Raw genomic sequence first — 25,532 nt, 5'->3', positions numbered from 1 at the left:
CTGTCCAGGTCCACAGGGCTCAGGAGGCCCAAGTTCCCTTGTACCCTCCCCCCCCCATCAGAAGAACCATCCTGTAACCCTTCCTGAGGTGGGTTAAGGCCTCTGAAGTGGCGTAAACAGTGACTTCGCCAGACGTCTGCGCATTAGCCTCTCCTGCATCATATTTCAACGTCATCAAATATTCATGGAGTGCTCACGATGCATTAGGAGCTAGACCTGCAAAGAGAGACCTGATGCCTTGGGGAAACATGCAGTTGGAACAGGTCGGTGTTTGCCTCCTCTGTGCCGGGTACTGGGGGTACAGGTGGAATCCAGCAGACAGGGCCTCTGTCTTCTTGGCTCACACCCTGTCTAATGCTGAGTCTAAAAAGTCATTCCATGACTTCTGCCCACCACGTCCTGGGAAGGTTGAGGAGGCCAGGAACTCGTGCTGGAGGCAGCACTGAGGCTCTAGCGGGGAAATGGGTGGGTGACACGGTCAGGGCAGTGTCAGGAAACTCAGGTGGCCAGCGTGGAGGCTGGGCTGGAGTGGGGGTGAGTCGAGGCGGCGCTAAGGTTGTGCCCAGGCAAGAGGCGTGGGAGCCGGGAGGTGGAGGCAGGGGCGGGGCACAAGGGGCAGGTGCATAGGTGACAGCGCGCTCTCGGGGTGACCGCACGCGAGGAGGCTGAACCCGTTCCAGCTTCCGACCCGGGTCACAGGGCTCAGGAGTCTGACTTGCCGGTGCGGGCGCTGGCCCACGTCCCCACCCCGGTCCTGCAGTCCCGGGGGATCATTGCGACAGCCCCAGTCAGAGGAGGTGTATCTGGAGGGAACCTTCCCGGAGGCCGCCCGGCGTCTGGAGACTCCTGCAGCCAGTTGCGATATTGAGTTGTTTCTGTCCTTTGCAGCAAAAAAAAAACCGGGCAGCGTCGCAGCCGGTCCAGCTGCCTCCGCAGCCTCCCGGAGCACCGGCCCAGCCCACGCATGCGCGGCGCCCACAGCCGCCAGGGACTACAACTCTCGCGGTGCCCCGCGCGCGCCTGCACCCCCGCTCCCACCGCGCCGCTCGCCTCCCGGAAGTGGGGCTCCGGGGGGGCGTCTCCGACCTTTGCGCTGGGGCGGGCCGGCAGGTTTGGGGGAGGCTGCGTGCGCTGGGAAGCCGATGCGGGCGAGCGGCGCTGGAGATGGCTTCGGCTGGAGGCGGCGACTGCGAGGGCGCCGCGCACGAGGCCGACCGTCCTCACCAGCGGCCCTTCTTGATCGGGGTGAGCGGCGGTACCGCGAGCGGCAAGGTAAGGGGCTGGGCGGCGAGGCGGGGCCTGAGTGTCACGCTGGCCCCCTGGGACTCCGGCCTCCGTCCGGAGACAGACCCCAGCCCCTGGCTGCCGAGGTGCCCCCTCCCGGGCGTGGGCTGCGGCCACGGCTGGCCAAGCTTAGGCCGGGGTGCAGGCGGGGAGCGGGGAGCGGGGCGCTGGACCTCGGGACCCCCCCCGCAAGCCTCCCGCTGGCCTGGCCTCTCGTGGCCTCCAGGTCCGCGCTGCCCCTGCCAGTGCCCCGAGGCCTTCCCGCCAAGCGCAGCCCCACCCGTCACTGGCTGGGCTGTCACTGGCCGGCCCGTTGGAGCTCGGGGGTCAGGGTGAGCGTCTCCAGGCGGGGATCCTGTTTGTGTGTTCCCAGTCAACTGTGTGCGAGAAGATCATGGAGCTGCTGGGACAGAATGAAGTAGACCACCGGCAGCGGAAGTTGGTCATCCTGAGTCAAGACAGGTTCTATAAGGTCCTGACCACGGAACAGAAGGCCAAGGCCTTGAAGGGACAGTACAATTTCGACCATCCAGGTAGAGACCCTGAGGGTGGGGAGGGAGTGGGGAAGGAGGGCAGACCACGGAGACTGGGTCCAGGGTTGGACCTGGACAGCAGGAGACCTAAGCGGTTCCATGAAATCACGCAGATAACCCGCGGTGGAGCGTCTTTCCCGCGCTCTCTGGGCCCTGGGTGGCCCTGCCGGAGCTCCAGGCTCCCCTGGAGCCAGTCAGGGAGTCTGCGCCTCAGAAGGGCCTTCAGAACCACTTCTCTGCCACGACTATGGTCACGGAGAACGCCATGCGTCTTCCCATGTTAAGGGTCCTCTGCACAGACCGCATCCACTGTGGCCTTTCATTCCGCCACCTGCCCTGGGGCAGAGTCCTCGAGAGGCCAGCAGTGGAAGCAGTGGGTAAACAAGAACCAGAGGCCTTGAAGCTCTGTTTCCTGGTCTGGTCGGGGGCCGGGGGAACAGGTGGAGATGGGGTGGATGAGGAGGAACAGCCAGGCTGCCCCTCCCTGCTGCTACTAGAAGATTCCACCCAGTGGCTGGCTCCCATGTTCATTCCTTTCCAGGGGACACATGGGAAGAAGGTCTGAGAAGCGTCAGTCTGTGTTATTTCCCAGAAATAGAGAGAAGCAGACGCCTAGCCCACCTACCTCCCAGGGCTGGCCGATCCCTGGGTGGTGGCACTGCCCAAGGGCAGCGAGGACAGGTCCACCCTGTGGTTTGCAGAGGGCCCTGCAAATGTAAACTGTAGGGGGCAGCTCCCAGTCCAGCTGTTCCTTAGGGTCACTGGTAGCAGCAGCACCCAGCTGTGCTGACCCCAAGGCAGAGCGAGTCCCCTGCGGTCCCCAGCACCAGGACACAGGCTTGTCTTGCCTTTTGTTCCATCCCTGCAGATGCTTTTGATAACGATTTGATGCACAGAACTCTGAAAAACATTGTGGAGGGCAAAACAGTCGAGGTCCCAATCTATGATTTTGTGACCCACTCAAGGTGAGCAGGTGGTTCCTGGGAGGAGAGGGCTGTGCGCTGGGGGCTGGTGAGGACACCCCCCCGCCACCACGATCTGTCCCCAGCACGGAGTCCACACCCGCGGACTGAAGCTGACGGCGGGCCCCTTCCTGGTCTCACCCTGCAGGTTAGCGGAGACCACGGTGGTCTACCCCGCAGACGTGGTCCTGTTCGAGGGCATCCTGGTCTTCTACAGCCAGGAGATCCGGGACATGTTCCACCTGCGACTCTTTGTGGACACTGACCCTGATGTCAGGCTGTCGCGAAGAGGTAAGGCGGACACGGGCCTCTCTGCCCCTGGCCGGCCCGGCCACGGGTCCCGGGGGTCTGAAGGTCCCCACCCTGCTCCTGTCGCCACAGTTCTCCGGGACGTGCACCGTGGCCGGGAGTTGGAGCAGATCCTGACACAGTACACCACCTTCGTCAAGCCGGCCTTCGAGGAGTTCTGCCTGCCGGTACCGCCTTCCGCTTGCTTGGGGACCTCCTTTTCTCCCTTTTCAGAAGGACCCCCGGTGCCCCGTTCTGTGAGAGCCAAGCCATGGATGGACGTGGTCTGCTGTATAAATGGAGAAGTTAGCTTCTTGTACCCACGTTCCCGAGGAGCCGTTCTCAGCTGTGAATGTGTCCTCTGTTCTCCCCATCACCCCTTCCCCACTGCCTCCTCCTCGCCGGCCGGCCCCTCCCCGCAGGCTTCACCCCTGGCACCGGCACCGCCTCCCTCCTGGCCTGTCTGCATTTCTCCAGGGCGCTGCTTCTCCCCTGACCCACACTGTGCATTTCCTCCCCCCCTTAGAACGGTGGCCTCCACAGGGGCAGGGATTTTTGTCTGTTGGCTGCCAAAGTGGTGTCTGGCACACAGTAGGTGCTCAGAAACTTCATCCCTGCCGTGTGTTTCTCTGGGCTGCCTTTGGCTGGCACTGGAAGGCTGGCCGGCCTATAGAGGAGGAATTCACTGCTTGTGGCCATCTGTCTTCCTCCATCTCACAGTCTTCACTGTCACTAGATAGGACTTGCGTAAGGATTTAAAGGGGAATTGAACAATATTTTGCTTCTTAAAGGGAAAAATGAGGCACAAAGGAATTAGAACCAGGATTCCTGCTTTAGATAAACAGGACGAAGGAGTTCTGTTTCTGCTATTTCAAGAAAACCTTTTTTATTTTACATTCATGTTCTCTGAAGTTTCTGGAAAGTGATCAGAAAAGTAAATTGACTGTTTTGCAGTCTCTCTTATTTACAGAAAGACATTTGGCAAAGTAGGTCGTTTACGGAAAAACTCCAGACTCCAGATGTGACCGGGTGCCCCTGGGTGGAAGCAGACCCACTCTGGGCCGGACCCTCCGTCGCTCCCTCCCCTTTACCTGTAGCCACACAGCGAGCTGACGAGCTGGCCGTGTGCCCCGCGTCCCCGAAGGGAAGACCTTCCTCAGCTCTGCTGGGCTCCACCCCCCTGCCCCCCGCAGCCCACTGTCCACAGCCCCACGGGAGGCAGCCCTGGCCCTCTCGTGCTCACGTCTCCCGTGGGTCTCCACTGCCTGCAGACACAGCTGCCCCAGGACTTGGCTAATCTGTGTGACAGGCCTCCTTGGCCCACATCCACACGCTGGCGACACTCAGCGGTCTGCAGGGCTGTCTCTGGGCCCAGACCGTTTCCTCCCTTGCCTCCCTCCGCTGCTTCAGATTCGGCGCCCTCAGCAGCATCTGGTCGGGGTCCCTCCTCGGTGGTGCCACAGGGTGCCCAACAGGGAGTGAGTTCCTCGGCGTGGGAGCAGATGAGGGGCGGGGAAGGAAGGGGAGCAGGTCCTCGCGTGCAGCGCAGCCCTGCTGTCACAGGGTCAAGAACCCTGTGTGTAGTGGGAGGGTGCCCCACTTCACTCGGCCCAGAGAACCAGGTGGTCAGCACAGAGAACTGGCCCCTATAGCAGTGCTCATGAGAGACAAGCATCTCAGAGACGCTGGGAGACAAGTGCTGTTAGAGCTTGTCTCAGCTCAGCTTCCCTCACTTCTGGGGTCACCGTCTCTCACCTGGTTGACAGATACCCTGAATCCCTGCCCCCCCATCTGCCATGACGGGCCCGGGCTTGCTTCCCTGCATCTAGCCCCAAGCAAGCTGAAACCATCTGGGGGACAGATCCTTACGAGACTTTCCTTTTCTTGCCTTGCAGACCAAGAAGTACGCTGATGTGATAATCCCTCGAGGGGTTGACAATATGGGTAAGGACCAGGCCTGCCGGCTGCCCCCACTCCTCCCAGGACCAGGAGGCAGGCACTGCCCATCCTGTCGTGGTTACTGAGACACCCCCAGCGCGTGAGGCCTGTCTGTGTACATCTGGGGCACAGGTTTCAAATGTACTTGGAAAAACAGTTAACACATTGTACACGTTAAACTGACACAATGCATTATGTCAATTATATCTCCGGGAAGCTGGTGGGAAAAAAAAAAATATATATATGGAAAACTGACAGGGAGTCACTCATTAGCAGAAGGTATCTTAACCAGAGTTAGTTAACAGAAACCCTCGCCGACCGAGCCAGGTAGGTTTTATTGTGCTCAGGCCCCAGCGTGCACTTGTCTGTCTGCTGAGACTCAGCGCCACACAGATGCTTCAGGGAGGAAAACTGTGTGCTTCACCAGTAACGCCACGTTGGCGCTGGGCGGGCATCGCTCCCGGCGTGTCGCGATGGAGAGTGGGGGCAGCTGACCCAGCTCTGTCTGTCTCTGCTGCAGTGGCCATCAACCTTATCGTGCAGCACATCCAAGACATCCTCAACGGCGACATCTGCAAGTGGCATCGCGGAGGGTCCAACGGGCGCAGCTACAAGAGGACGTTTCCTGAGCCGGGAGACCACCCCGCAGTGCTGACCTCTGGCAAACGGTCGCACCTGGAGTCCAGCAGCAGGCCCCACTGAGGAGTGGGGTGCTCAGCTCCCGCGGGTCCAGAGATGCCCCCTGCCCCTAAACACACAACCGTGGCCGGGGTGGTGCTGGAGTCCAGGCGTCCCTCGCTAATTCAGGAAACCTGGACGAGTTATTCAGACTGGGTCTGACAGGATGTCTGCAGGCAGCCCTGACCTTTCCACCCGCTTCCTCACATCACAGAGGCTTAAAGGTCTCTTTAGTTACTGAGAAACGCCACAGAACGTGTGGTGAGCGAGTCACATATTTGGGGAACGTTGAAGAAATAGCCCGGACGCTGTGATTTTGACAGTGAACCCACGGCAAGAGAGACTAGTATGATCTGGTTCACACACGTGTAACTGAAAAGTGTGAAGAGGTAACTCTCTTCCTTTTTATGTGTTGTACAACCACATGTTTTCTGTTGTAGTCCGTCTCCTGACACCATGCTCGCTGTGACCTAGTAACCCAATATCATGACCCACCAGCAGGGTTGTGCTCCTGGTACACACTGACCTGGTACACCAGGGGCCATAGACAGGCTTCCTTCCTTCCGGCCTGTGCTCGGAAGGCAGAGCCAGGAGGGAGCCCTGGGGAGCAAGCTTTTCCTTAACCAGCACCAAGCACAGGCGGGGCCCCCGCTTGCCCAGCCCGAGTCCGCCTGCTTGGGGGTCTGCCTTCCGGCGGGCACAGCGTCCTCACGCAGGCCTACTCAGGGCCCCTGAGCCCAGGCTGCTGTCTGGACAGGTCTTTCCTGGTGTCGCCCTCGGCCAGGTCAAGGGCACGTCACCTCCAGTCAAGGCGTGTGTGGACCAGAGAGGCGTGAGCAGATGCCGCGGCCCAAAGGTGGCCGGTCTCCTGTGCTCACGCAGCGTCCGCGCCTCACAATCAGTCATGGTCTTGTCCTCGTTTGTCCTCCCTCCCACGTGGCTGTTTCTGTAAAAGCCACCAGCTGTCGAGTTCTAACTGTAGTTACACAGAGACATCAGTTGAGCTCAGCTGAGCACGGTGGCTGGTTTCTGATGACTGTGAAAGTTTTGTCAAACTTACTGTGCCCTTTCGGAGAGAGATCCAATAAATAATACCAAATATGAATGTCACTTTGTCCCTTTTTAATTACATTAAGAAAAGGCAAATTCAGGACGAGGAAATGTATGGATGACACAAACCCTGACGGTTAGGAGGCTAGTCGCTCACGCACCTCTCAGCAGGCTCTCCGGGCAGCGGTTAAAGAGTCAGCGATGGCGAGGAGGAACGGCCAGCCTTGCACAACCTCCTCAGGCCGGCGTTGCAATAGCTCGTGTGCCCCTGAACCATGAGGGTGACTCCCCGCGGCCTCACGGGGTCAGCAGGTCAGCGGGCCAGTCAGCCAAAGCCCACCGCCAGCCTCTGACAGCAAGACCGGGGCCTCGTCTGGTTCGCCCCAAGCCGGCCCCTCCCTGCCTCCATCTAGGCCGACAGGAGCCCCACGCCGGCCGCTCCACACTCAGCTAGTTCACGGGGCTCCTAGGAGTCAGCAGACATGGAGGGCGTTGATCTTTATGGTCCGGGGGAAAACAGACTTTGCTCAAAACGAGGTGCTCGTCAGAGGACTGTTTCAACAGCGAAACCAGAACAGAACCCCTGCCGAGCCTGAGTCCCCACCAAGCTCAGAGCCACTCTGCGTTGTCAGAAGGAAACGTGCTCACAAAAGACGGTTCTACTTTGTCCTGACCCGGCCCTGCCGTCCGTCACTGTGTCCGCATTCTACTAGTTTTTCCGGATCAGGATATCCCAGCTGTCTTTCCAGCGAAGGGCCTTGAGTTCGCTGGGTGAGAGTGACCTGTCCCCGTAGGTTAGCGGGCGCAGCGTGTTGGACACATGACAGGCAGAGGCAAACCATGCCACGACCAGCGCGCCGAAGAGGCTCCTCTGGAGCTGGGACCTGCCGGCCCAGGGCAGAGCACGGGCGTGGGGAGGCCGGCCCGTCCCCACCACGATGTCCTCTGGGCATCCGTCGCCCACGTGGTCACCTACCCCGGCCTTTCCTTCCTCCGGCCACCCCCTGCCTGACCATCAGCCCTCACCACGTCCTGCCCGAGGCGCTAAGCCCCACTCTCCTCATTCGCTCTTCTTCCAGAATTCCACAGCTTCTGCTCCATCTAAGGTCGGATGCCGGGGTATTGCCCCCGAACCCCCCGTGAGCAGAGTGCAGCCCTCCTGACGTACTACGAGGCTCCTGGGGACCAAAGAGAGAGGGCTCCCCCTCTGCCCTGGCCTCCCGAACTCGCTCCGGTTTACAAAGCTTCCTGGTTTATCTCTGCCATGCACCACGCAGTCCGGCCACGAACCACCGGCTGCTCCGGGTCACGCCCCATGTTTCCCTGTCCTTCTCTTTGCTCCTGGTGCTCTCCAGGCCCAAAGGGCCTTCCCCATCTCCCGTGCACATCAGCCACCTTCCTCTCCCGGCAGCCTTCGTTAGCTTCATCCTCTGAACCCCTGCAGAGCCTTGCTTGTGATCCTAACCCCATCTGCATCACACTGGAATCACCATTCAAGACACCCCTGGACCCATACCCCCAGGGGGGCGTGGCTGCCAAGGCCCCGTACCTGCACAGGTGGTCGCTGACGTGCTCCAAGACCACAGGAAGCAGCAGGATCTGGAAGGTGAGTGCGGGCAGGTAGTGGTAGAGGAACAGCGTCTTCTCCATCATGAAGAAGGGCACGTAGTTCACGGCCCAGCCCCCGGCGCACAGAGCCCCGGCCAGTGCCCAGCGCAGCCAGCAATCTGTGGGAAAAGGTCATCTCGAGCCGGCGCTGCTGACGGTCCAGCTGGGAAGCTCCCGGCGGTCCAGCAGGCCGGCCTCCTCATCCGCAAGGTACACGCGAGCTCCAGCTCCTGATTTCTCTGTGTCCCCTCCCAGCCTTCCCACATTTCTGGAGGAAGGACAGACTGTGTCCTAAGAACCTCCTGTAACTTCCTGCTGGTACTACCGTCCCCTTCCTGAGAAATGCCAGCTTCCTGGGGGCCAGGCTCAGCTTATTCCCGACTGCCTGCTGGCCTTGGCTCACCCGGAGATTCCGAGCTGGGTCTCACTACTCAGGGAGCAGTGGAGGGGCTGGACCCGTGCACCCGCCCAGGAGAGCCGGGAGTCGGTGGAGAGAATGACCAGCTCGGAGCTGAGCCCAGAGAAGGCGCCTCCCTGCCCCTGACGGCCTTCGGGGCCCGGCCCTGCCCTGGGTGTTTGCTCCTTTCCTGTTTCAGGATGGCCTGAATGGGGTCTCTGTCCTTGCAAACCACCACCCTTGACTAAGTGCCCGCTGGCGCCTCTGTCCCATCAGCCACTTCCAGGGTGTCAGGCAATTCCTGCCCGACACCTGCACGTCCCCGGAGAAGCCTTGAAGGCGATGCGGGGACTGGACTGCAACATGCTGTCTCTGGGGAAGAGACAGAAGTTCCCTCGAGGCAGAAACAAAGAGGTGGCCTCAAGGCCCTGCTTGCTGGTGCGGCCGGGCTGACACCCGAAGCACAAGGATCTCCCGTCAGAACCAGAAAGAGTGGGCGTGAGACACGTGTGGGCAGCTGCACGGACCCTCAGGGAGGTCGCAGACTCTTCTTCGGCGTCTGAACAGGTACCAGATGAAGAGCAGGGCGTACACCAGGGTGGCGAGGCTGGCCGAGGCCCAGATCACGATGTTTCCGAGCAGGTGGATCTGTGCCTGCGGGCGCACAGAGAGACCCTGTCACCTCAGCCAAGACGCCACAGCCCAGAGCAGACACGGGCACCACCACACCCTCCGCCCTCGCTGCCGGGACGGACGTGCGAAGGTTCTCAGCTCCGTAAGCTGAAACTGAGAGCCGGGAGTAGACGGGATTCTGTTCTGACAACAGAGCTGCTCCCAGGGGGCTGATGCAGACGCTCATCTCAGACCCCGCTTCCCAGCGAGCCGTGGCCCCCCACTTCCGGGGGGGAGGAAAAGGGTGAGCATCTTGAGCACATACCCCCCCTCAGCAGGTGATTACTGGGCACCCGCTACGTGCTGCGTTTGCTCTCCCAGGTGAAGAGAGACGATGCACAGGGACACAGAGCACTGACCGGCCCAGACGCCATGTGCCACACGGGAAATCAAGCAGGGCTGTTTCAAAAACCACGTCTGCCAGAGAAGGGGAGCCATGCGCTCCCACCGCAGCCACCAAGCCTGGTTTCCCTCGACCTGTGGACAAGCTAGGACCCGGCTCCTTGGCATCTCAGGGGAGCTCTGGCCTCGAGCTGCCAAAGCACTAAAAACAGGTCCCAGGCTTTTGTTAGGGAAGCGCAGGAAGGCTGGGACTTGGTCGGATGCAACAGCTGCTCTTAACATCACAGAACTCTCAGGCGCAAGACAGCTCTGCCGCACAGACGCTCTGCTTACACTGGTCCTGGGGTGCAGCCAGTAGGCGATGTTGGTGTCTAGCATGACCCAGTCCAGCGGCGTGGAGCTGTATTTGTGTTCGGAATCGTCGCTTCTCACTGTCAGCATCCGCCACTGCGGAAAGCAGAGGCCGCTGGGAGTCACACGGACAGCCAGCCGCCTTCATCGCTCAGGGATCTGCCAGGGGGCAGAGTAAACCGCTGCCCCTCTCACGTGGGCGTCCGACCTCAAGTTCATCTAGATCATGCCACAGAGGCAGCGCAATGGGCCGATGAGCCCAGGAGGCGCCTACCCCTGGGCTCCGGTCGCCTCGTCTGTTTAAGGGATGGGACTGGGCACTAAGGGTGCTTTTAGATTTGGGACCCTGAGTCCTCTGGGGCTGCACCGTGTTGACCGTGGCCCGTCCTGCCCTGACCTGCGTGCAGTGTCACTCTGCTGCACAGTCTCCTTGGCTCCTGACTGTTCCTGCCGGCAAAGCCACAAGGCAGGACAGCCAGGAGGCAGGGGACCGACAGTGCCAGGCAAGTACTTAGAGTGGACAGAGGGAAATGCTCCCTCCCTGCCGAGTCAGGTCCCGGTTTAAAGGCTGACACTGGGCAGGCGGGAGTTCTACAGACTGCAGTGCCTGCCCTGGCGAGGAGCCAGCACCCAGTGGGCAAGGTCGCCCACCCCCCCGCCCGCCTGTCACCTGCAGCTCCGAGAATCTGGCCATGAAGCTGAGGTTTCTGCTGACGTCCGTCTGCGTAGGGGAGTGCAGCTCCAGTTCCCTCTCCTTCTGCTCCTGGCCTGGCAGACACACCAGAACCCACAAGATACAAGCAGAACCAGGTCAGGGAGCTCCCAGTGGCAGCGCCAGCTGCTTTCCAAACAACCCGCCAGGACTCAGAGTGCGCCTCTCCACGTGGCTCTCCCCACAGCACACGGCCCACCCACCCGCTCAGCACCCTTCAAGTCAGAAAGCTCGGCTTGCCCTGCCTTCCAGGGACACCCGCCCCCACCCCGAGTCCTATCACCGCTCCAGCTACAGGGGGAGGGCGAGGGTCTGCAGCGGAGCACGGAGCGCACGCGGCCCCTCCCACGCGGCCGGGGCTCACTCCTGCCGTAGCGGTGTTCCTCCACGCTCCACACGGTGCTCCCGTGGTAGCCCCGGGACAGCTGCTCCCCGACCACCTCCAGCTGCCGAAAGCCCCAGTCCGGGAGGGGCGCCCCGCTCAGCTGGCGAAGAGAAGTGGGGACGGTGTGAGGGCGGGCCCGGCTCAGCCTGGCCCCGGGGCACCCCACCCCGGTCACTTGGCCAGCAGCTGACAAGGGCGGCCGGCTCTGCTCTGGGGAGCGTCACGATAGGGTTCGGTTCTGAGCAGTCACAGAGGGCCCTCACCACTCCCGCAACACGTCATTCTGTCCCACCTGGCAGGACCGTGGGAGGCGGCATCACTGACCTTGAGGACGGCTGAGGTGTTCACATGCACAAAGCGGACCTCTGACACGATGGTCTTCCAGACGTCCGTGTCCGACTCTCTGTTCACGATGTCCTGTAAGAGCAGGTCTGGTCCGTTATTTCACTCTTTTTCAAATTTCCTTAAGTGTAAAACCGAAGACCAGTCACCACGGTGAGACTGACATGGTCTGATATGAGGGGACAGTCCCCCAAGGGCAGCTGACGGCTGATCCCAGACGGTACCATCAACTTTATTGCTGACGCCTGTGCAAGGTGCTGGAGGGGGTGGTCGGGGGAGAGGACACTGCCCTCCTCCAGAGACTGCACAGGGCAGCCTTTTCAGTGGGGACTTAAGGACGGACGCTCACCCTTGAGCTTCTGCAACGCCTGATGCTGCGCAAAGATGGCGCAAAGGAAGGTCAGAGACTGTCCCTGAAAAGATGCCCTTACAGGGCACTCCTGACGCTGGGGAATAGAAAACTAACGTCTGAAGAGCTTGGCGCTGCCATGTTTAACTTACTGGAGCCTGGCGATGACCCCGGGAAGTCACGTAGCTACTGACAAGAAAGAACCCGAGGGGCTAAGTGAGGACAGGACGAGGAGGCCAGGCCGGGCCTCACCCTCCGGTCAGCCGTCCTCTCTGCCTGTTCCCGGAGCTTCAGGTCCTGGAAACAGGGGCGTGTGGGGCTCAAAGTGCCACCAGAGGGGCTGAGGAGCAGGAAGGGATCGGCAATGGGCCTTAGCAGCAAGGGGAGTGGGTGAGGAGCAGGAAGGGATCGGCAATGGGCCTTAGCAGCAAGGGGAGTGGGCGGGGCCTCCAGGAGAGTCCTGGTGGTGAGGGGCTGGTGCAACGACTCACATCAGAGGAGCACTGCGGGAGGGGACAGAGGCAGCTGCACAGACACCTACTTGCGGCACAGAGCGCCGGCACAGAGCGCCAGCACAGAGACAGAGGCGGCCTCCCCGGACCCTGGTTTCGCAGAGGGCCAGCAGCGCCTGGCCTCACACCATCGAGAACCCGGCGGGGGGCCAGTGCTATAGGCGTGCAGCCTGTGGGGGCTGAAGGGGAGCCCGGCTCCCCCGGAGGTTAGCCCAGTGCAGCCACTGCACCGCCGCTGCGCTTCTCACGCGTGTCCCTGACTTCAGACGGCCCAGTGACAGAACCTTCCTCCTGCCACTTTGCCCAGGGCACTGCCTGACCACAGGCCCAGGGCCTAGGAGGGCAGTGCCAGGAATCAACCCCCAGATGGCCCTGCCTGTCCCCAGGGAAACCCTTCTTAATCCCTGGTGAGGGTTGACAAAAGAGGCTCCCAGTGTGCTCAGGGCACTGGTTTGGAGGCCAAACAGTGGGAGGGACCTTCTGCCAGCAATGCCACGTGAGCCCCATACAGAGTGCCCACCCGTCCATCGTACCATAAGCTCCTTCCTCTGATAGAAGAAAACTACCCAGCTCCCCCTTTCCGTAGAACAGGCAGTCGCTTGTCCTAAGGGGCGGCTTAGACCGGGCCGTGCTGCCAGCGCGCACGGCCGCTGGGGTTAGACTCACCAGCCTCCAGAGGTTCTGGGCGGGCATGGAGACGTTGTAGTCGATGTAGCAGGACACCTCCTGGGAGTGAGGGCTCAGGGGGGCCGCGACGTCGTGCCTGGAAAACCAAACAGCGCTGCCGAGGGGCTTCCCGAGCTCCTCTGAAAGGCGCTCACTGTGCTCTTACGGGAAAAAGAACGCTCTTCAGGAAACAAAGCCAGTCAGCCTTCAAGCACCGCGGCTGCCACTCCGAGGATGCAGCACGTAGGAGCCGGGCGATAAATCAAACACGAGAGGGCGGACTCTGCAATCATGACATCTCTGGGGGCATCTGGCAGACACCCATCTAAAGCGTGGGGCCTGTCATCCCCCTTTCAGAGGACGGGCTGAGCCTGGGAGCTCACCCGGCCAGCCGGCAGCAGCCTGAGGTCAGTTCTCGGAAATGGCTGGGGCGCCACGACTACTATTGGAGGACAACACGCCCAGAAACCCCGGCTCCCCTCGCCCACGCACTAGGAAACCGCGCTTCACCAGACTCTGCGCGAGGCCTCGCAGAGGAGCCGGGGACCCTGAAGCGAGCAGGAAGTCAGTCACGAGCGCAGGCCCTGTGAGTGCTACGAATGACACCCAGCCAGGGCAGGCACAGCACACAGCAATGCTTTTGCTGCGGCGACATCTCAGCGGACACCTGAATGAAGTGAGCGAGTGGGCCACGGGGTGGGGTGTGTGTGGGGGCACCTGAGTTGAAGAACGTTCCAGGCAGACAGAGCAACTGAAGGCCCCAGGGGGGCTGCACATGGTCATTTTGGGGATAGTGGGGGGCTAGGGTGACTGGAGTCACGGGGCCAGGTCCCGGGGGGCCTGCAGCCAGCGGAGGGGTGGGGTGTGATTCTGAGTGTGACAGTCACACTGGGATCTCCGCAGAGACGTGAGGTCACTGAGTAGAGTGTGTTTTTCAGAGGGAGCCGTGGCTGCCGCGTGCAGAAGGGGGCAGGCAGTGGGGTTCCCGGCATCGCAGGACAAAGGGAACGGGGCCTGGGCGGGGCTGGGCGTGCAGAGAGAAGGAAGCGACCTTCGTGGATTTCCCGACACAGCGACTACAGGGGTGGCGGAAGAGGATGAGGATTGAGCAACCAGCTCCTTCCCCGGGAAGCAGAAGGGGAGGCAGAGAGCCCAGGCATCCAGCGGGGAGGCCGGGGCTGGGGCGCGAGTGTGGGGTCACTGAGACCCACGAGATGGCCCGAGAGGCCGGGTGGAAGGAGAGCAGAGGTGGCCCGGGCCCGTCAATATGCGGAGGCTGCCCAGAGGTCAAGCCAGGGAGGGTTCCTGACTCCATCCCCGAGCTGAGATCCTTCCTGAACTCACTTCTCCTTCCCACGGGTCCCCCATCTGCAAGGACACCCACAGTTCATTCCAGGCAGGACTCTCCTCATCACCCCGGCCCGTCACCCCGGCCCCCCCCTGCAGGACGGGTGAGAGGCTGCTGTCCCACTCAGATCACTAAGGCTCTCCCCCTACCCTGCGACCACCACTAGGGGTCCCCTGCCCCCCCACCCCGACATCGAGGGCAGAGCCAGGCCAGAGGCAGTGGCGCACAGCAGCGGTCACGCTTTGCTCTGAACAGAGGAGGCGACTCACGTGTTGAGGAGGCGGGTGGTCATGCCGTGCGCCAGCTGCACGATGTCGCCGTGCCGCACGGGCCTCGGGGGGTTGTTCACCACCAGCTGGTGCCTGCAAGAAAGTGTAGCTGCGCTCACGGGGCGGCAGGGGCCCCGGTCCTCGCTCGCGCAACGTGGAATCGCACAGCCGCCCGGTCACCGTGTTCCTTGTGTGAGGTGAAAGCGTGTGAAAACACAGCGCGTACGTTTTCTTTAACTCTCTTCTGAGACCTCAGGTCACTTTCCAAGCTTCCTGGCGTGGCCCCACTAGTAGCCGCCTTCACACGGACCGCAACTTCGCCATACCTGCTACGAACGCCCGCACCTGCCCCGAAATCCTTCTAACAGACTGTGGCTCCACGTTCGCTCGGGGAGAGTGGCAAGGGCCTGTCAGACCCTGCCCCACGGCTGGGAGCTGAGCATCTGGCGGAGCCAGACGGACGTGGCCACCGCCCTCAAGTTACTGCACTGAGTGGGAACCAGGGAGCAAACATGTGGGCAGCCGGACAGCGGACACGCGGAAGCCAACGGGATGCTGACAGTGGGGAAGGTGGGGAGCCTGGGAGGCGGCCAGGCAGCGTCCCAGAGGGGCTGACTTTCAGGTGCTGAGTAAGAGGCCCCGGTGGGACCCTTCCAGGCTGTGGGGACAGCGGTGCAGAGCCTGTGGCAGGAGCCTGCCTTCCTGCAGAAATGAGGGGCAGGGTGAGCGCTGCGAGGGGAGTGGGGCTGGAGCCGGAGGGCGCGGCCCTGCAGACCAGTTGGGGACTGGATCCGTTCTAAGGGCCGTGGAGCTCGGAGCTCAGGGAGGTGTTTGAGCAGGAGCCTGACCTGACACCTGGGGGGGCTGTGGGGTATCGGGGAGGCAGGCGTGGAAACAGACCAATGGGGGAGACGGACACCCTGACAGCAGAACCAACAGGACTGGCTGGGACTGGAGGTGGGGATGATGGCAGGAAGGCGGGCGTCTGCAGGGCGGCGGGGAGTGGGGGCAGACCACGGGGTGGGGAGAGTCGGGACATGCCTGGCAACACCTGGAGGAGATGCTGGGCTCCTAAGTCCTGGACCGCGGGCTGGCCGGCACAGAGCCGGTCCCAAGGCTTCGCGGACGGGGCATGGACAGAGAGGAGGCCGGGACCAAGGTGAGGTGTCCCCGGACCTGTACTCACCTCCCGGGGTCCTTTACAATCCACCAGTTGTTGACATCCTTGAAGGGGTAGCAGGTCACCTGCTGCTGGTGGGAGCTGCCGCGGCCATTCTCGTATCTGCGAGAAGAGGGTACATCTGCGGGTGGGGCACCAAGGGGCCCGCGGCCTCCCCCTCCCCCCCACCAAGGTCCCTACAGACACCACCCAGTGAGCTGTCCAGATCCATTCACGTCCCAGTGGGGCTGAAGATGTGAGCCCAGGCAGTGCCAGTCCCTCTAGTGGTTTTACACGCAGAAATAACTAGTCTCGTCGATAATCGGGACCTGAGAGCTCAGTTTTTTTGTCTCGCAAACTTACTCACAGAAAGTGAGAGTTGGTAATAGCAAAAATGTGAAAAAACAAAACACGTTATAATCTTCGCATTAAAAACATCACTTTCCTTACATCACGGGGTAGGTGCTCTGGTGGGAATGAAGCCAGCAGGGCACGGGTTGGCCAAAGGCGTTCTTCAGAGTGACCTGGGAACCGTAGGCCACCTCCAGGGGCTGGCCTTGTGTGATCCGCGCCAGTCCCCCCTGAGACAGGAGCAAAGGGGTGGCCGGTGAGAGGGAGAGAGAAAGCGAGAGCGTGACACCTCCGCCAGCCCCTCCGCCAGCCCCTATGACAGCCGGGGTGTATTCCGGGTGGGGGCAGTTATCACTGTATCTCACAATTAGCTACGACTGCATGTGATATAATTCTGACATGTTACGCTGTATGACCACCGACCGGAGGCTGCCCTGGGCCAGGCCCTCACCTAGCCCCTCCCCGCTCGTCCTTGTGGCTTGCAGGATCTCTGCTCTCCCACTACGGGTTGAACCCGGGCCCCAGCAGTGAAAGCGCAGAGTCCTAATCACTGGACTACCAGGGAATTCCCCCCATTCGTCCGTATTTACTTCTTACAGGCATCCTGTGATAAGAGCAATTATGTCCGTCTAACTCTGGGGTGTGGGTGAGTGAAGAAATTTCCCCAGACACACAGAGCTGGCTGTCAGCAGAGCCGGCCCTTAAGAGCAGTTCTGTCCGACTTCAGAGTCTACCTTGCTGACACCACAATTGGAGCATTTTATTATTTTTGCAAAGTTACTTGAGCGAATGCCAGAGTCGCGTTTGTCCTGTGCAGCCTGGCCCCTGCCCAGCAGGTCACACTGCAGAGAGCGGACCCCTCGTTCCCTCCTACACCGTCAGCATGTTCAGAATTCGTGTAGTAGTAGTGAAGCGATGCCTCACTTCTCGTTTTGGTTTTTCCTCTAAGGCCCACTTGCGGTGTTTCGTAAGAAAACTCTGAGTCTAGTGTGGCCTTCTTTCTAGGATGGCTGGGGGTGTCACTCTTACCTCCAAGCTGGCCTGGAAGGCACTGGACATGATTTGGTCGTGCGGCCCGGAGCGGCAGAGCAGCAGCAGGTGGACATAGAAGAACAGCAGGTACACGAGGACGGGGATGACCAACAGGGCCACCGCTCGGGCGAGCAGGTGACACAGCACACGGACCTGCCAGAGATGGAGGGGACGTCACCCCTGCTTTGGGGAAGGCGGGCCCAGGTCTGTCCCCCTCCGAGGCCTGTCATCAGGCGCTCCCTGCCCCCCGACCCCCCAGGGCCAGCCTCGCCCTGCCCAGGACGTCAGCACCTACGTTTGACAGCGTCTGGTCTCCTATCAGGTGCCAGGCGTGGACAGCGGCAACCCCAAGCACCAGTAAGTATGTGAACACACCCACATACTTGATGCTGAAGGGACACAACAGAGAGAAAGTTAAGACGAGACAAGCACGGAGGACATGGCTGCTGCCCCAGACCCGTGGAGCAAACTCACCCGACCGCACAGGCGCAGGCCACACCCGTCAGTATCAACCAAAACCACCAGCTCGGAGAGAAGGGCCTGGAGCAAAGCACAGAAGCCGAGCTGGGAGATCAGAATGTCTCCCAAAGGCCAGAGAAGGTGCCCCCCTCAGAGATCTCGGGGTCAGCTGGCTGCACCAGGCTCTGGGTGCAAGGAAAGGACTCCTCGTCTCCCCAGGGAGCAGCCAGTCCTGACAGAATTCTCCTTTTTGGCCAGAACATCTTTCCAGTTAGTTTGAGTTACAGAAAGATGAGGATTATTTGTAAAGTCAGCCAAGAGCCAGTCGAGGTGCCTGGGGCGGCTCCCGTGCGTGGAAAGGCATCAGACCTGCTCAGGTCGACCAACCCCCCGGACTCCTCTTTCTTAGTAACTAGGAGAGCACGTCCCATTTTCCATACCCGTGTTTCTGGGAGTTGGAGAACTTCAGGTAAGACAGCACGGCCAACAGGTTGAAAAATATCAACGCTGATTCCAAAAGCATCAGCCTCGACTGAGTGATCAGAGCGTTCTCTGTAGGGGAAATGACACGGGCGTCAGGTGCTGGGCAGCGAGGGCAAACGTCCACAAGAAAGGGCCCTTGTCAAACGTCCCAGAGCGTGAGGGTGGCAAGGTCGGGCTTGGGGTGGCTGGAAGGGGACACGCCCCGGAACCACGAAGGCCACTTCTGAGGTGTGAATCAAGCCTCCCGAGACCTGGGGGACTCTGGGGAAGTCACTGCCCTTCCTGAGCCTTCGTTTTCCTCGTCTGAGAAAAGAAATACAGATTCCGCAGGCCGCCTGGACATTCTAACACTCTGTGGGCACAGGGGCCCAGTTAGGGTCGTCACTCAGCAGACATGAATTCTTTTTATTTTCATCTGACTTAATGTCATTTGTTCATAGACCTGGGCCAAGAGATCCCTTCTGAGGAATACCCACAAATTCCTGAGTCCATCTCCACTGGTCAAGGCCTAGGAGGCGGGAGTACGGGGTAGCTTCTCATTCAAGGACAGACTTGGTTGCAGGGGGAGGTGCTCACGGCGGGCGCGCGCAGGAGTATCGTTTGGGGCAGCCCCGCTACACACGGCTGCACCTCCATGACGTCACAGTCTGCACACACAGCTCCACAGTCCCCCGGCCTGGGAGTGGGGTGACTCCCAGAGTCCAATCTGGACACACTGGATGTGCGTCCTTCCGTCCTGCGAGCGGCAGACACTGCAGGGGGCACGTCTACTAAACCCTGAGCCCTCCGGGGCCGCACAGACATAAACAAGGGCTGGCGCTGGGATCTTCCCTGCGCCCCACCAGGCCTTACCGATCAGAATCAGAAGAGCGGCCCCCACGGCGGCACAGTGAGAGAAGCCGAGCTCCCACACGATCTGGTAGGCCATGGGCACCGACAGGGCCCCCGCAAGGGCCGGCAGCAGGCGCAGGGACCACACGGGCACGTTGGTGCTGTATTCTGGAAGAGAACCACAGCGGGGCTGAGAGCACTGCGCACACACCACCTCCCTACACTGCAGTGTCTTTTCACACAGACTCCCAGGCTCACAGACTACAGTGCAAGGCTGGGGGCCCCATCAGGGACGGAGTGTGCAGCCCACGGGCAGGGGCCTTGAGAAGCTCCGTGCGGTCAAGGGCCAGTTCTCAGGAAGTACGGGAGTGATGCCGAGGACTCTGAATGAGTTAATCCTTATTTATAAGTTTACCCATCTATTTCCAAAAACACTGTGGCAACACATAACATTCATACGTACAAAAGATAACGGCAATCAGATGCCACATACGGCGAGCATGCTATGCGTACCAAAAACCAGGGATCAAGTACTTACTGTAACTAAACACTAAGGAATTTACCGGACTTTTTGAAAATCTTTCACTTGTACCCAAACATTTATCACACCTTGGATTCAGAAGAATAGACCACAGTTGTTAATCCTTATGAAAGCTACGACCTCTCCAATCTAATATATGCACGTTAATAAGGGAAACGAAATCGATACTTTACCTGCTCCAATTCTGTTCCACAAAAAGTTACCATCAAATCCTCCTAAATAACCTAAAACAGAAGATTAATCAGTAACTATCCTGTTCAGTAAATATTTCTGAAGCACCAAACCGCGGCAGTCAATAAGGGAACAATAATAAAGAATAAGACACCGCTTCTGCCCTGAAGAAAGTTCACCTGTAAGTGTTAAAGGGCCACCTCTCTTACTAATGAATCCTACCTCCCAAGGCCAGCAGCATGTGGCCAAACGGTGGTCCGCTGCCATCCAAAAAGAAGATCCGCTTCATGTAAAAAGAGATGTACTGCCCATAATACACTTCATCAAAACTGCAAAGCAAACCCATGTTATAGTCAACTGGAAACCTTAACCGTACACAAAAGGCACGAGGATAAATGAACACCTGTGTCTCCAAAGGACTTTGGAGAGTGACCAGCAAAGGTCAGACTTTTGCCCCAACTATGAAGACACGTGTGCAGCATCACACACCCATAAGGACAGGAAGGGAAACGCCCCACGAAAGTTGGGAATTCAGGAGGCTTTCCTGACACAGGTTCTATTTCTCTCCCTATGTTGGGGTTTAGGGTGTACTGTGAGCCAGTCTCCAAAAGGCCTCCTGAACGCAAAGCTAGTCTGCCTGTCCACCAGCGTGCCTGCAGCTAGGAGACGGAATCAGACCTGGTGACCCGACAAAACAGGTGTAAAAGGGAGGCATGCAGGCGCCAGCCGCAACAAACCTCTTTCAATCAGGGACTTTCACTGACATTAAGGAACTGCTGGCAACTTGTTAGGTGTGATGATGCTACTGCGGTCACGTGATTTTTAAGAATCCTGATCTTTCAGAGATAGATACTGAATTGTTTACAAATGAAACACAGTGTTTATGATGTGCTTCAAAAAAATCCACTGCAGGGAAGGGGTTGGCTATGAGCTGGTAACTGCTGAAGCTGGGTGATGAATATACCATTCGCTGTATGTGTGTATCTGTTTGACATCTGCCATAATAAAAAGTTAAGTGAAAAGGAACACATGTATTAATCAGATGATGAATAGCCCTTTAATAATAACAGCAATCATTTCCCATTACGACAAAGAACACACTCTTGTATCAGTGCGGACTCACTTCCAAATTCCTCAATCTTAAGCCCTCCACTCTCCAGACTGTCAAAGGTCACCCAAGGCTACTGCACCCACTCCTGACCTACGGGGCAAGACCAAACAGGTGGCCTCTGCAGGGGCTGTCCTGGGGACAAGCTGGTCTCTCCTCTAACTGCCAAAGACACCCATCACCAGGAAGCCCGGAATTTTACTCTCCCGTTTACGCTGTTCAAAAAGGCACTTCCTGTCACCAATGCACTGAACAAATTACGGTTCCTTCCGATGCACCCAAAATGGAGTTGCCTGGCTTACACCACGGCCCTTGGATAGGCAAGCTGCCATAGTCGGCTCAGCAACCCCACCGCGGTCAGAGCCACGACATTCAAGTTGATGTCAGCTGTCACCACCACAGGGCGCTGCAAAAATCCCAGCATCTCGTAGAAAAGCGGGCCGGGGACGATGCCCTGGAAAAGCAGGGAAGAGCTGTCGTCAGAACACAGGTGGCCCCCTGAAGGCTCGAAAGACGCTGTGACAAGACCCTGCTTTCACGAGCGGTCAACCGAGGTGGGAATCTGAGGACTCAATATTCACTCACTCCACCAACACCTGCTGGGCACTTCCGGTCAATGAGGCGGCCTCCTGGCCCCTCCCAACCGAGGCAGTGTGGCCAGCTTACAGCGCGGTGACCTCCACCCCCTGAGGCTCAGAGCCTCCACCTCTGCGCCAAGATCCTCCCTCCCCTCCCCTCCCGCCGCGGGCCAGCACCGTCCCCTGGGCGCCCCCTTTCTCACCCCGAGGGCGCATCTGCACTGGGCAACCCCGTTTCCTCCCCCGAGGCTCCACTTTTCTTAAGGCTGCATCTGCCTTGGGCACCGCCTTTCCCGCATCAAAGCTGCATCTGGCCTTCGGCGGTCCCCTTCTATTCTCAAGGCTGCATCTGCCCTGGAGGCCCGCTTCTCTCCCTGCAGCTGCATCTGCCCTGAGCACCCCCTTCTCTCCAGAGACCCTGTCTGCCCTGGGAGGCCCCCACTCCTCTTCCCGGAACTCCCCTTTCTCTCCCGCAGGCCGCTATCTTTCCCGAAGGTTTCACCTGCGCCTCGGACGCCCCCTTCCCCCGGCACACCTGCCCCGGCCCCACCCCCGGGCCAGGCAAGACCTGCCGCCCCCCGCCACAGTGCCCCACAGACCGCGCACGCGCGTTCCGCACTGACTCTCCCGCTTGCGCCTGGGCTCTGGTCCACAGCGCCCCAAACGTACTCGCGTTTCTTCCAGTCTCCTCAGAGCCGCTCCCCGCGCCGGGCCACGCCTCGGACGCCTGAGGGCCGCGGGCTGGGGCGCGGACCGTTGGGGACGAGGCCGCTCGGCACTCTTCGCCGCCCACTAGCCCGCTCGACGCTCGATTCGCCGCGCCTGCGGGGCCCGCCGGGGGTGAAGCGCGCGTGCGCACTGGGCGAGAGTGGCGCGCTTGCGCACTGGGCGAGCCCAGACCCGGACTCGAAGGGTGTGCAGGAGACCGTCAGCTGTCTGTGATTCACGGCTGGGCAACCCAGGGTTCCTGGGCACACTAGACACACGTCTGCCTTTTTAAGACGACACAGTGGGACCGTATGGGCATTTTGCTCAGTGTGGCGCGGACGCCACCCCACCCTCCGGCCCGCGCGGCCCAGCCGAGCCTGCTCTGCAGCGGGACACGGCTCCAGGTCAAGGGAGTGACCCGGACGGTTAACCGGCACGAAGGCAACTCTGCTGCCCAGCCCCACCCCTTCTTCCTCCCCTCGTCTATATGGGAGTTAATACTCGTGGACAGAAGGGTACTGCAGGTTTAATAACTGGAATTATGGTTCTTTCCTGTTTTCCCATGTCCGTCACCCAGCATTAGCGCAGTGCAGGTGACTCTGACTTACCCGGGTTGTGGGGAGAGAGGGAGCGCGGGCTCACCTGCGCCTGCGGCCAGAGGGCGTCCAGGGCCCGGGCTCTCAGCCTGTGGTCTTTGATACGAAAGCAGGGGCCGTCTGGTCTCGAGTATCCAGAGCTTCCCTCCTGCGGGCCCTCGGGCTCCTTCGCGGTCAGGCCCCTGGAGGTCTGTGGACCGCCGGTCCCCAGGAGCAGGGAATCCAGGGGGTGGGTGTGGCCCTGAGAGCTGCAGGGCGCGCCCTACCCGGGTCCCCTGCTTCCACAGTGGAGAGGCTCAGAAGGAATCAGCCGGCGGGGTTTCCTTTTGGAAAGTGTTGAATTTACTCGGGCATAATTTATAAGTTTCCTACATTCTTACCTGGGACCAGGCACCGGGCTGGGTGCTGCCCATGACCTCTGTGCATGCACACTACCCCACGACGTAGCTACTGTTTACAACCCACGTTTTACAATTATGGAAATTGTGACTCTGAATGAAGTGTCCTTCCCAAGGTCACACAGCACACAGTGGATTGCAGAACCGAGAACTACCACTTGAACCCAAATCCAAGCTCTCCATCCTTCACTGCCCACGCCTGGCTTGCTCTTCGTTCCAAGCCAAGCCCAAGTGCAGCAAAAGAAAAGGGACATCAGAAGTGGCAACAAAACACGACAAATCAAATGCTTAACCTCTGACCCACCCACTTCTCATGGGGAGTTGGGGCGCGTGGGGTGAGGAAGGGCAGGGGGCAGGCAGTGCTAACGCCCACCCACTGGGACGATGCACCTTAACCTCGGGTTTCACCCCCTCCTCGCCCTCACATTGCAGTAGGGCACTTCAGCCCAGTCACTCCTATCTTCCACGTAAAAGGAAAACTCTTCCATCTCTAAGTCTCCAGTCAAATGAGAGAGTCAAGGGACACACAACCTGACAAAGCATGTTCAGTTTCAGTGGGTTTTGTTTTTTTTTTACTTTTTTTTTTTTATTTAAATACGGAGAATTCTTTCGTATGGAAAGAGCTAGTACAATCACATATTTGAAAGGAGAAACCGTAGGTACTGAACCGGAGGGAAGGGTGAGGGGTGAGTGTGCCACCATGGCCTGCTGGACCCACGGTTCCATTTCCCACCCAAGGTAGAAGCTCCCCCAAACAACGTAGAAGCAAGCTGCACGTTACACCTTTAGCCATCGTCTGCCCTTTCAAATATCTGGTCTACGTGAAAAGACACAGAGGAAAGGCCAAAATAAGAACAAAAGGAAACAAAACACAACAAAAAAAACCCGAACCCTTATTACTATGCAAGGCATGAGGTCAAAAGCTTGGGAGTACAGGAACCCCTTTACACAATGGAAGAAAGTCATCCACAGAGAGCCTTAACAGAAAGTTCCACCCCGAGGCTTTGTAGCACGCTGAAGACGGGGCCCCGGGGACACTGTACCATCTTGGAGACCACCTAACTGGGATGGAGAAATGGTGAACAGCAGGTTGTAATATCACTAGTCAAATATGCGCTGGTGGTCCCGGTGGAGGGCACGGCTGGGGGACAGAGTGTCTGACCCCAACACTGAGCCATTCCTGTCCGGGTGATCTGCTCGTCTTAGGTCCAGTTCACTTTTCAAACAGGAAGAGCCGGCTTTCTGGAAGTCTGCATTTCCCAGTCATCACAGAACAGTACAAACAAGCACCCTAGTGTCCTTGGTTGCCGAAGGCCATTTCCAACAGACCTTCTAACCCAGGCTAGCTCTGCAGGAGAAATGGGACAAATGCAGATTTGAGAGGCAACATGCAGCTACTTGGTGGAGGGGAAGCACACAGCAGGGAGGGGGCGTCAGCAGTTGGCCACACACTGCCTCGGCAGGCCAGTTCTGGGCGTGGCCATGCCCTCGTGTGCACCCTTGGCCTCCTCGGCCCTTGACCATCAGTCACCAGCCTCATCAACCATCCAGAAAGCAGGTCCAGAAGACAGGAGGGCGAGGGCAGAGCCGGAGAGAACTGATGCCCGTTATTTAATGCCAAGATGCCCCAATATCCCCTGGCAGTGGCTGGAATGACCGTGGCTTTGGAACTGGACCAACCAGATTTTCTGAATGTGCAATAGTCGTACTTTAGTTTTCCCCCTGAAGGAACCCAGAGCCAAAAGCGTATGAATCCCATGTTTGAAAACCATAATGATGATGATTAAAACGGGGAAGCAAAGAGAACCGGACCAAATACACATGCCAAAGAAGTCTTCAGTGGGTGGACAAGGACACATGGACCCATGCTCTTGGCTTTTACCCCGCTAACTGATGTTGGACATACTGCAGGACACTGGCTTGCTGAACAACGGGCTGCACCATCAGCGGGCCAGGGCAAAGCGGCCAGCATGGGAAGGGAGGGTAATTTCAGCAGGCAGAGGCTCAGCGAGAAGACCCTGACACCCCACCCCCACCCCCAGAAAAGGTTAAGCGCTAGTCTCCACCTGTTCCCGCCAAAGGCCCAAGGCATTCTGCCAGAGGCCTTGGCATGGACACGCACTCTGAGGATGGGGATTTGAAGGCAAAATAGGACCCTAAGTCCTATTACCTTGAGCTTGGCTCTAAAAGCACATGAGGAGAGGAGAGAGATTGCACCTTAAGACATCTCTGCGCTAAAAACTGCGTTTCATCAGACCAAGGAAGGGACGGGGTGTTGGCTGGGCCCAAGGCCTGCCCTCTGCCTCCAGAGTTCAATGTAAAACCTGTATCTCAGCGGGGAAGGGACCGCAGCTTGGGCACACGAAGGTGGTAAACGCACTGAACTGCACATGCAATTTCCTGGCCTTTCCTGCACAGAATAGTTCAGACA

The 25,532-nt window shown here is 59.3% G+C and overlaps 2 protein-coding genes across 12 annotated transcripts; one reads left to right on the top strand and one right to left on the bottom strand.

The window, feature by feature from the left end:
- The first annotated feature begins 10 nt into the window (after positions 1-10).
- On the top strand, positions 11-6,788 carry UCK1 (uridine-cytidine kinase 1). 5 transcript variants are annotated; one of them, XM_033858900.2, is made up of 9 exons: positions 11-263; positions 889-1,245; positions 1,658-1,817; positions 2,686-2,782; positions 2,928-3,070; positions 3,161-3,255; positions 4,339-4,545; positions 4,963-5,011; positions 5,526-6,788. In XM_033858900.2, exons 1-9 carry the CDS (start codon positions 234-236, stop codon positions 5,705-5,707), a joined length of 1,320 nt encoding a protein of 439 aa, XP_033714791.1. In that variant the 5' UTR covers positions 11-233; the 3' UTR covers positions 5,708-6,788. The 5 variants fall into 5 exon arrangements, with proteins under 5 accessions (XP_033714791.1, XP_033714790.1, XP_033714794.1 ...); XM_033858899.2 differs by having other exon boundaries at positions 17-263; positions 889-1,272; XM_033858902.2 differs by lacking the exon at positions 4,339-4,545 and having other exon boundaries at positions 26-263.
- On the bottom strand, positions 3,209-22,300 carry POMT1 (protein O-mannosyltransferase 1). Of its 7 annotated transcripts, none has more exons than XM_033858895.2 (20): positions 22,069-22,300; positions 21,124-21,275; positions 19,936-20,042; positions 19,716-19,766; positions 19,023-19,169; positions 18,128-18,239; positions 17,703-17,768; positions 17,524-17,617; positions 17,226-17,381; positions 16,296-16,426; positions 15,873-15,968; positions 14,687-14,779; positions 13,070-13,166; positions 11,525-11,617; positions 11,180-11,300; positions 10,774-10,871; positions 10,086-10,199; positions 9,266-9,392; positions 8,283-8,460; positions 3,209-3,356 (listed from the first exon to the last, which is right to left on the bottom strand). In XM_033858895.2, exons 2-20 carry the CDS (start codon positions 21,243-21,245, stop codon positions 3,224-3,226), a joined length of 2,136 nt encoding a protein of 711 aa, XP_033714786.1. In that variant the 5' UTR covers positions 21,246-21,275; positions 22,069-22,300; the 3' UTR covers positions 3,209-3,223. The 7 variants fall into 7 exon arrangements, with proteins under 7 accessions (XP_033714786.1, XP_033714789.1, XP_033714787.1 ...); XM_033858898.2 differs by lacking the exon at positions 3,209-3,356 and adding an exon at positions 6,785-7,617 and having other exon boundaries at positions 22,069-22,227; XM_033858896.2 differs by lacking the exon at positions 3,209-3,356 and adding an exon at positions 6,785-7,199 and having other exon boundaries at positions 22,069-22,227.
- Between the last annotated feature and the right edge of the window lie 3,232 nt (positions 22,301-25,532).

This window comes from Tursiops truncatus, chromosome 6 (genome assembly GCF_011762595.2).
Source record: "Tursiops truncatus isolate mTurTru1 chromosome 6, mTurTru1.mat.Y, whole genome shotgun sequence".
Lineage (NCBI taxonomy): Eukaryota > Metazoa > Chordata > Mammalia > Artiodactyla > Delphinidae > Tursiops > Tursiops truncatus.
Note: the sequence above shows the minus strand (reverse complement) of the source record. Positions and strands in the feature narration are given on the sequence as shown.

Coding starts and splice junctions, on each gene's coding strand:
- UCK1 (XM_033858899.2), top strand. CDS start 234: ATGCCTTGGGGAAACATGCAGTTGGAACAG. Junction 1,273..1,657: donor GCGGTACCGCGAGCGGCAAG/GTAAGGGGCTGG, acceptor GTGTGTTCCCAG/TCAACTGTGTGCGAGAAGAT. Junction 3,071..3,160: donor TGTCAGGCTGTCGCGAAGAG/GTAAGGCGGACA, acceptor CTGTCGCCACAG/TTCTCCGGGACGTGCACCGT.
- POMT1 (XM_033858891.2), bottom strand. CDS start 21,245: ATGCTGGGATTTTTGCAGCGCCCTGTGGTGGTGACAGCTGACATCAAC. Junction 16,427..17,225: donor CCTTCCAGGCCAGCTTGGAG/GTAAGAGTGACA, acceptor CTCCTGTCTCAG/GGGGGACTGGCGCGGATCAC. Junction 10,200..10,773: donor CCAGATTCTCGGAGCTGCAG/GTGACAGGCGGG, acceptor TGCTTTCCGCAG/TGGCGGATGCTGACAGTGAG.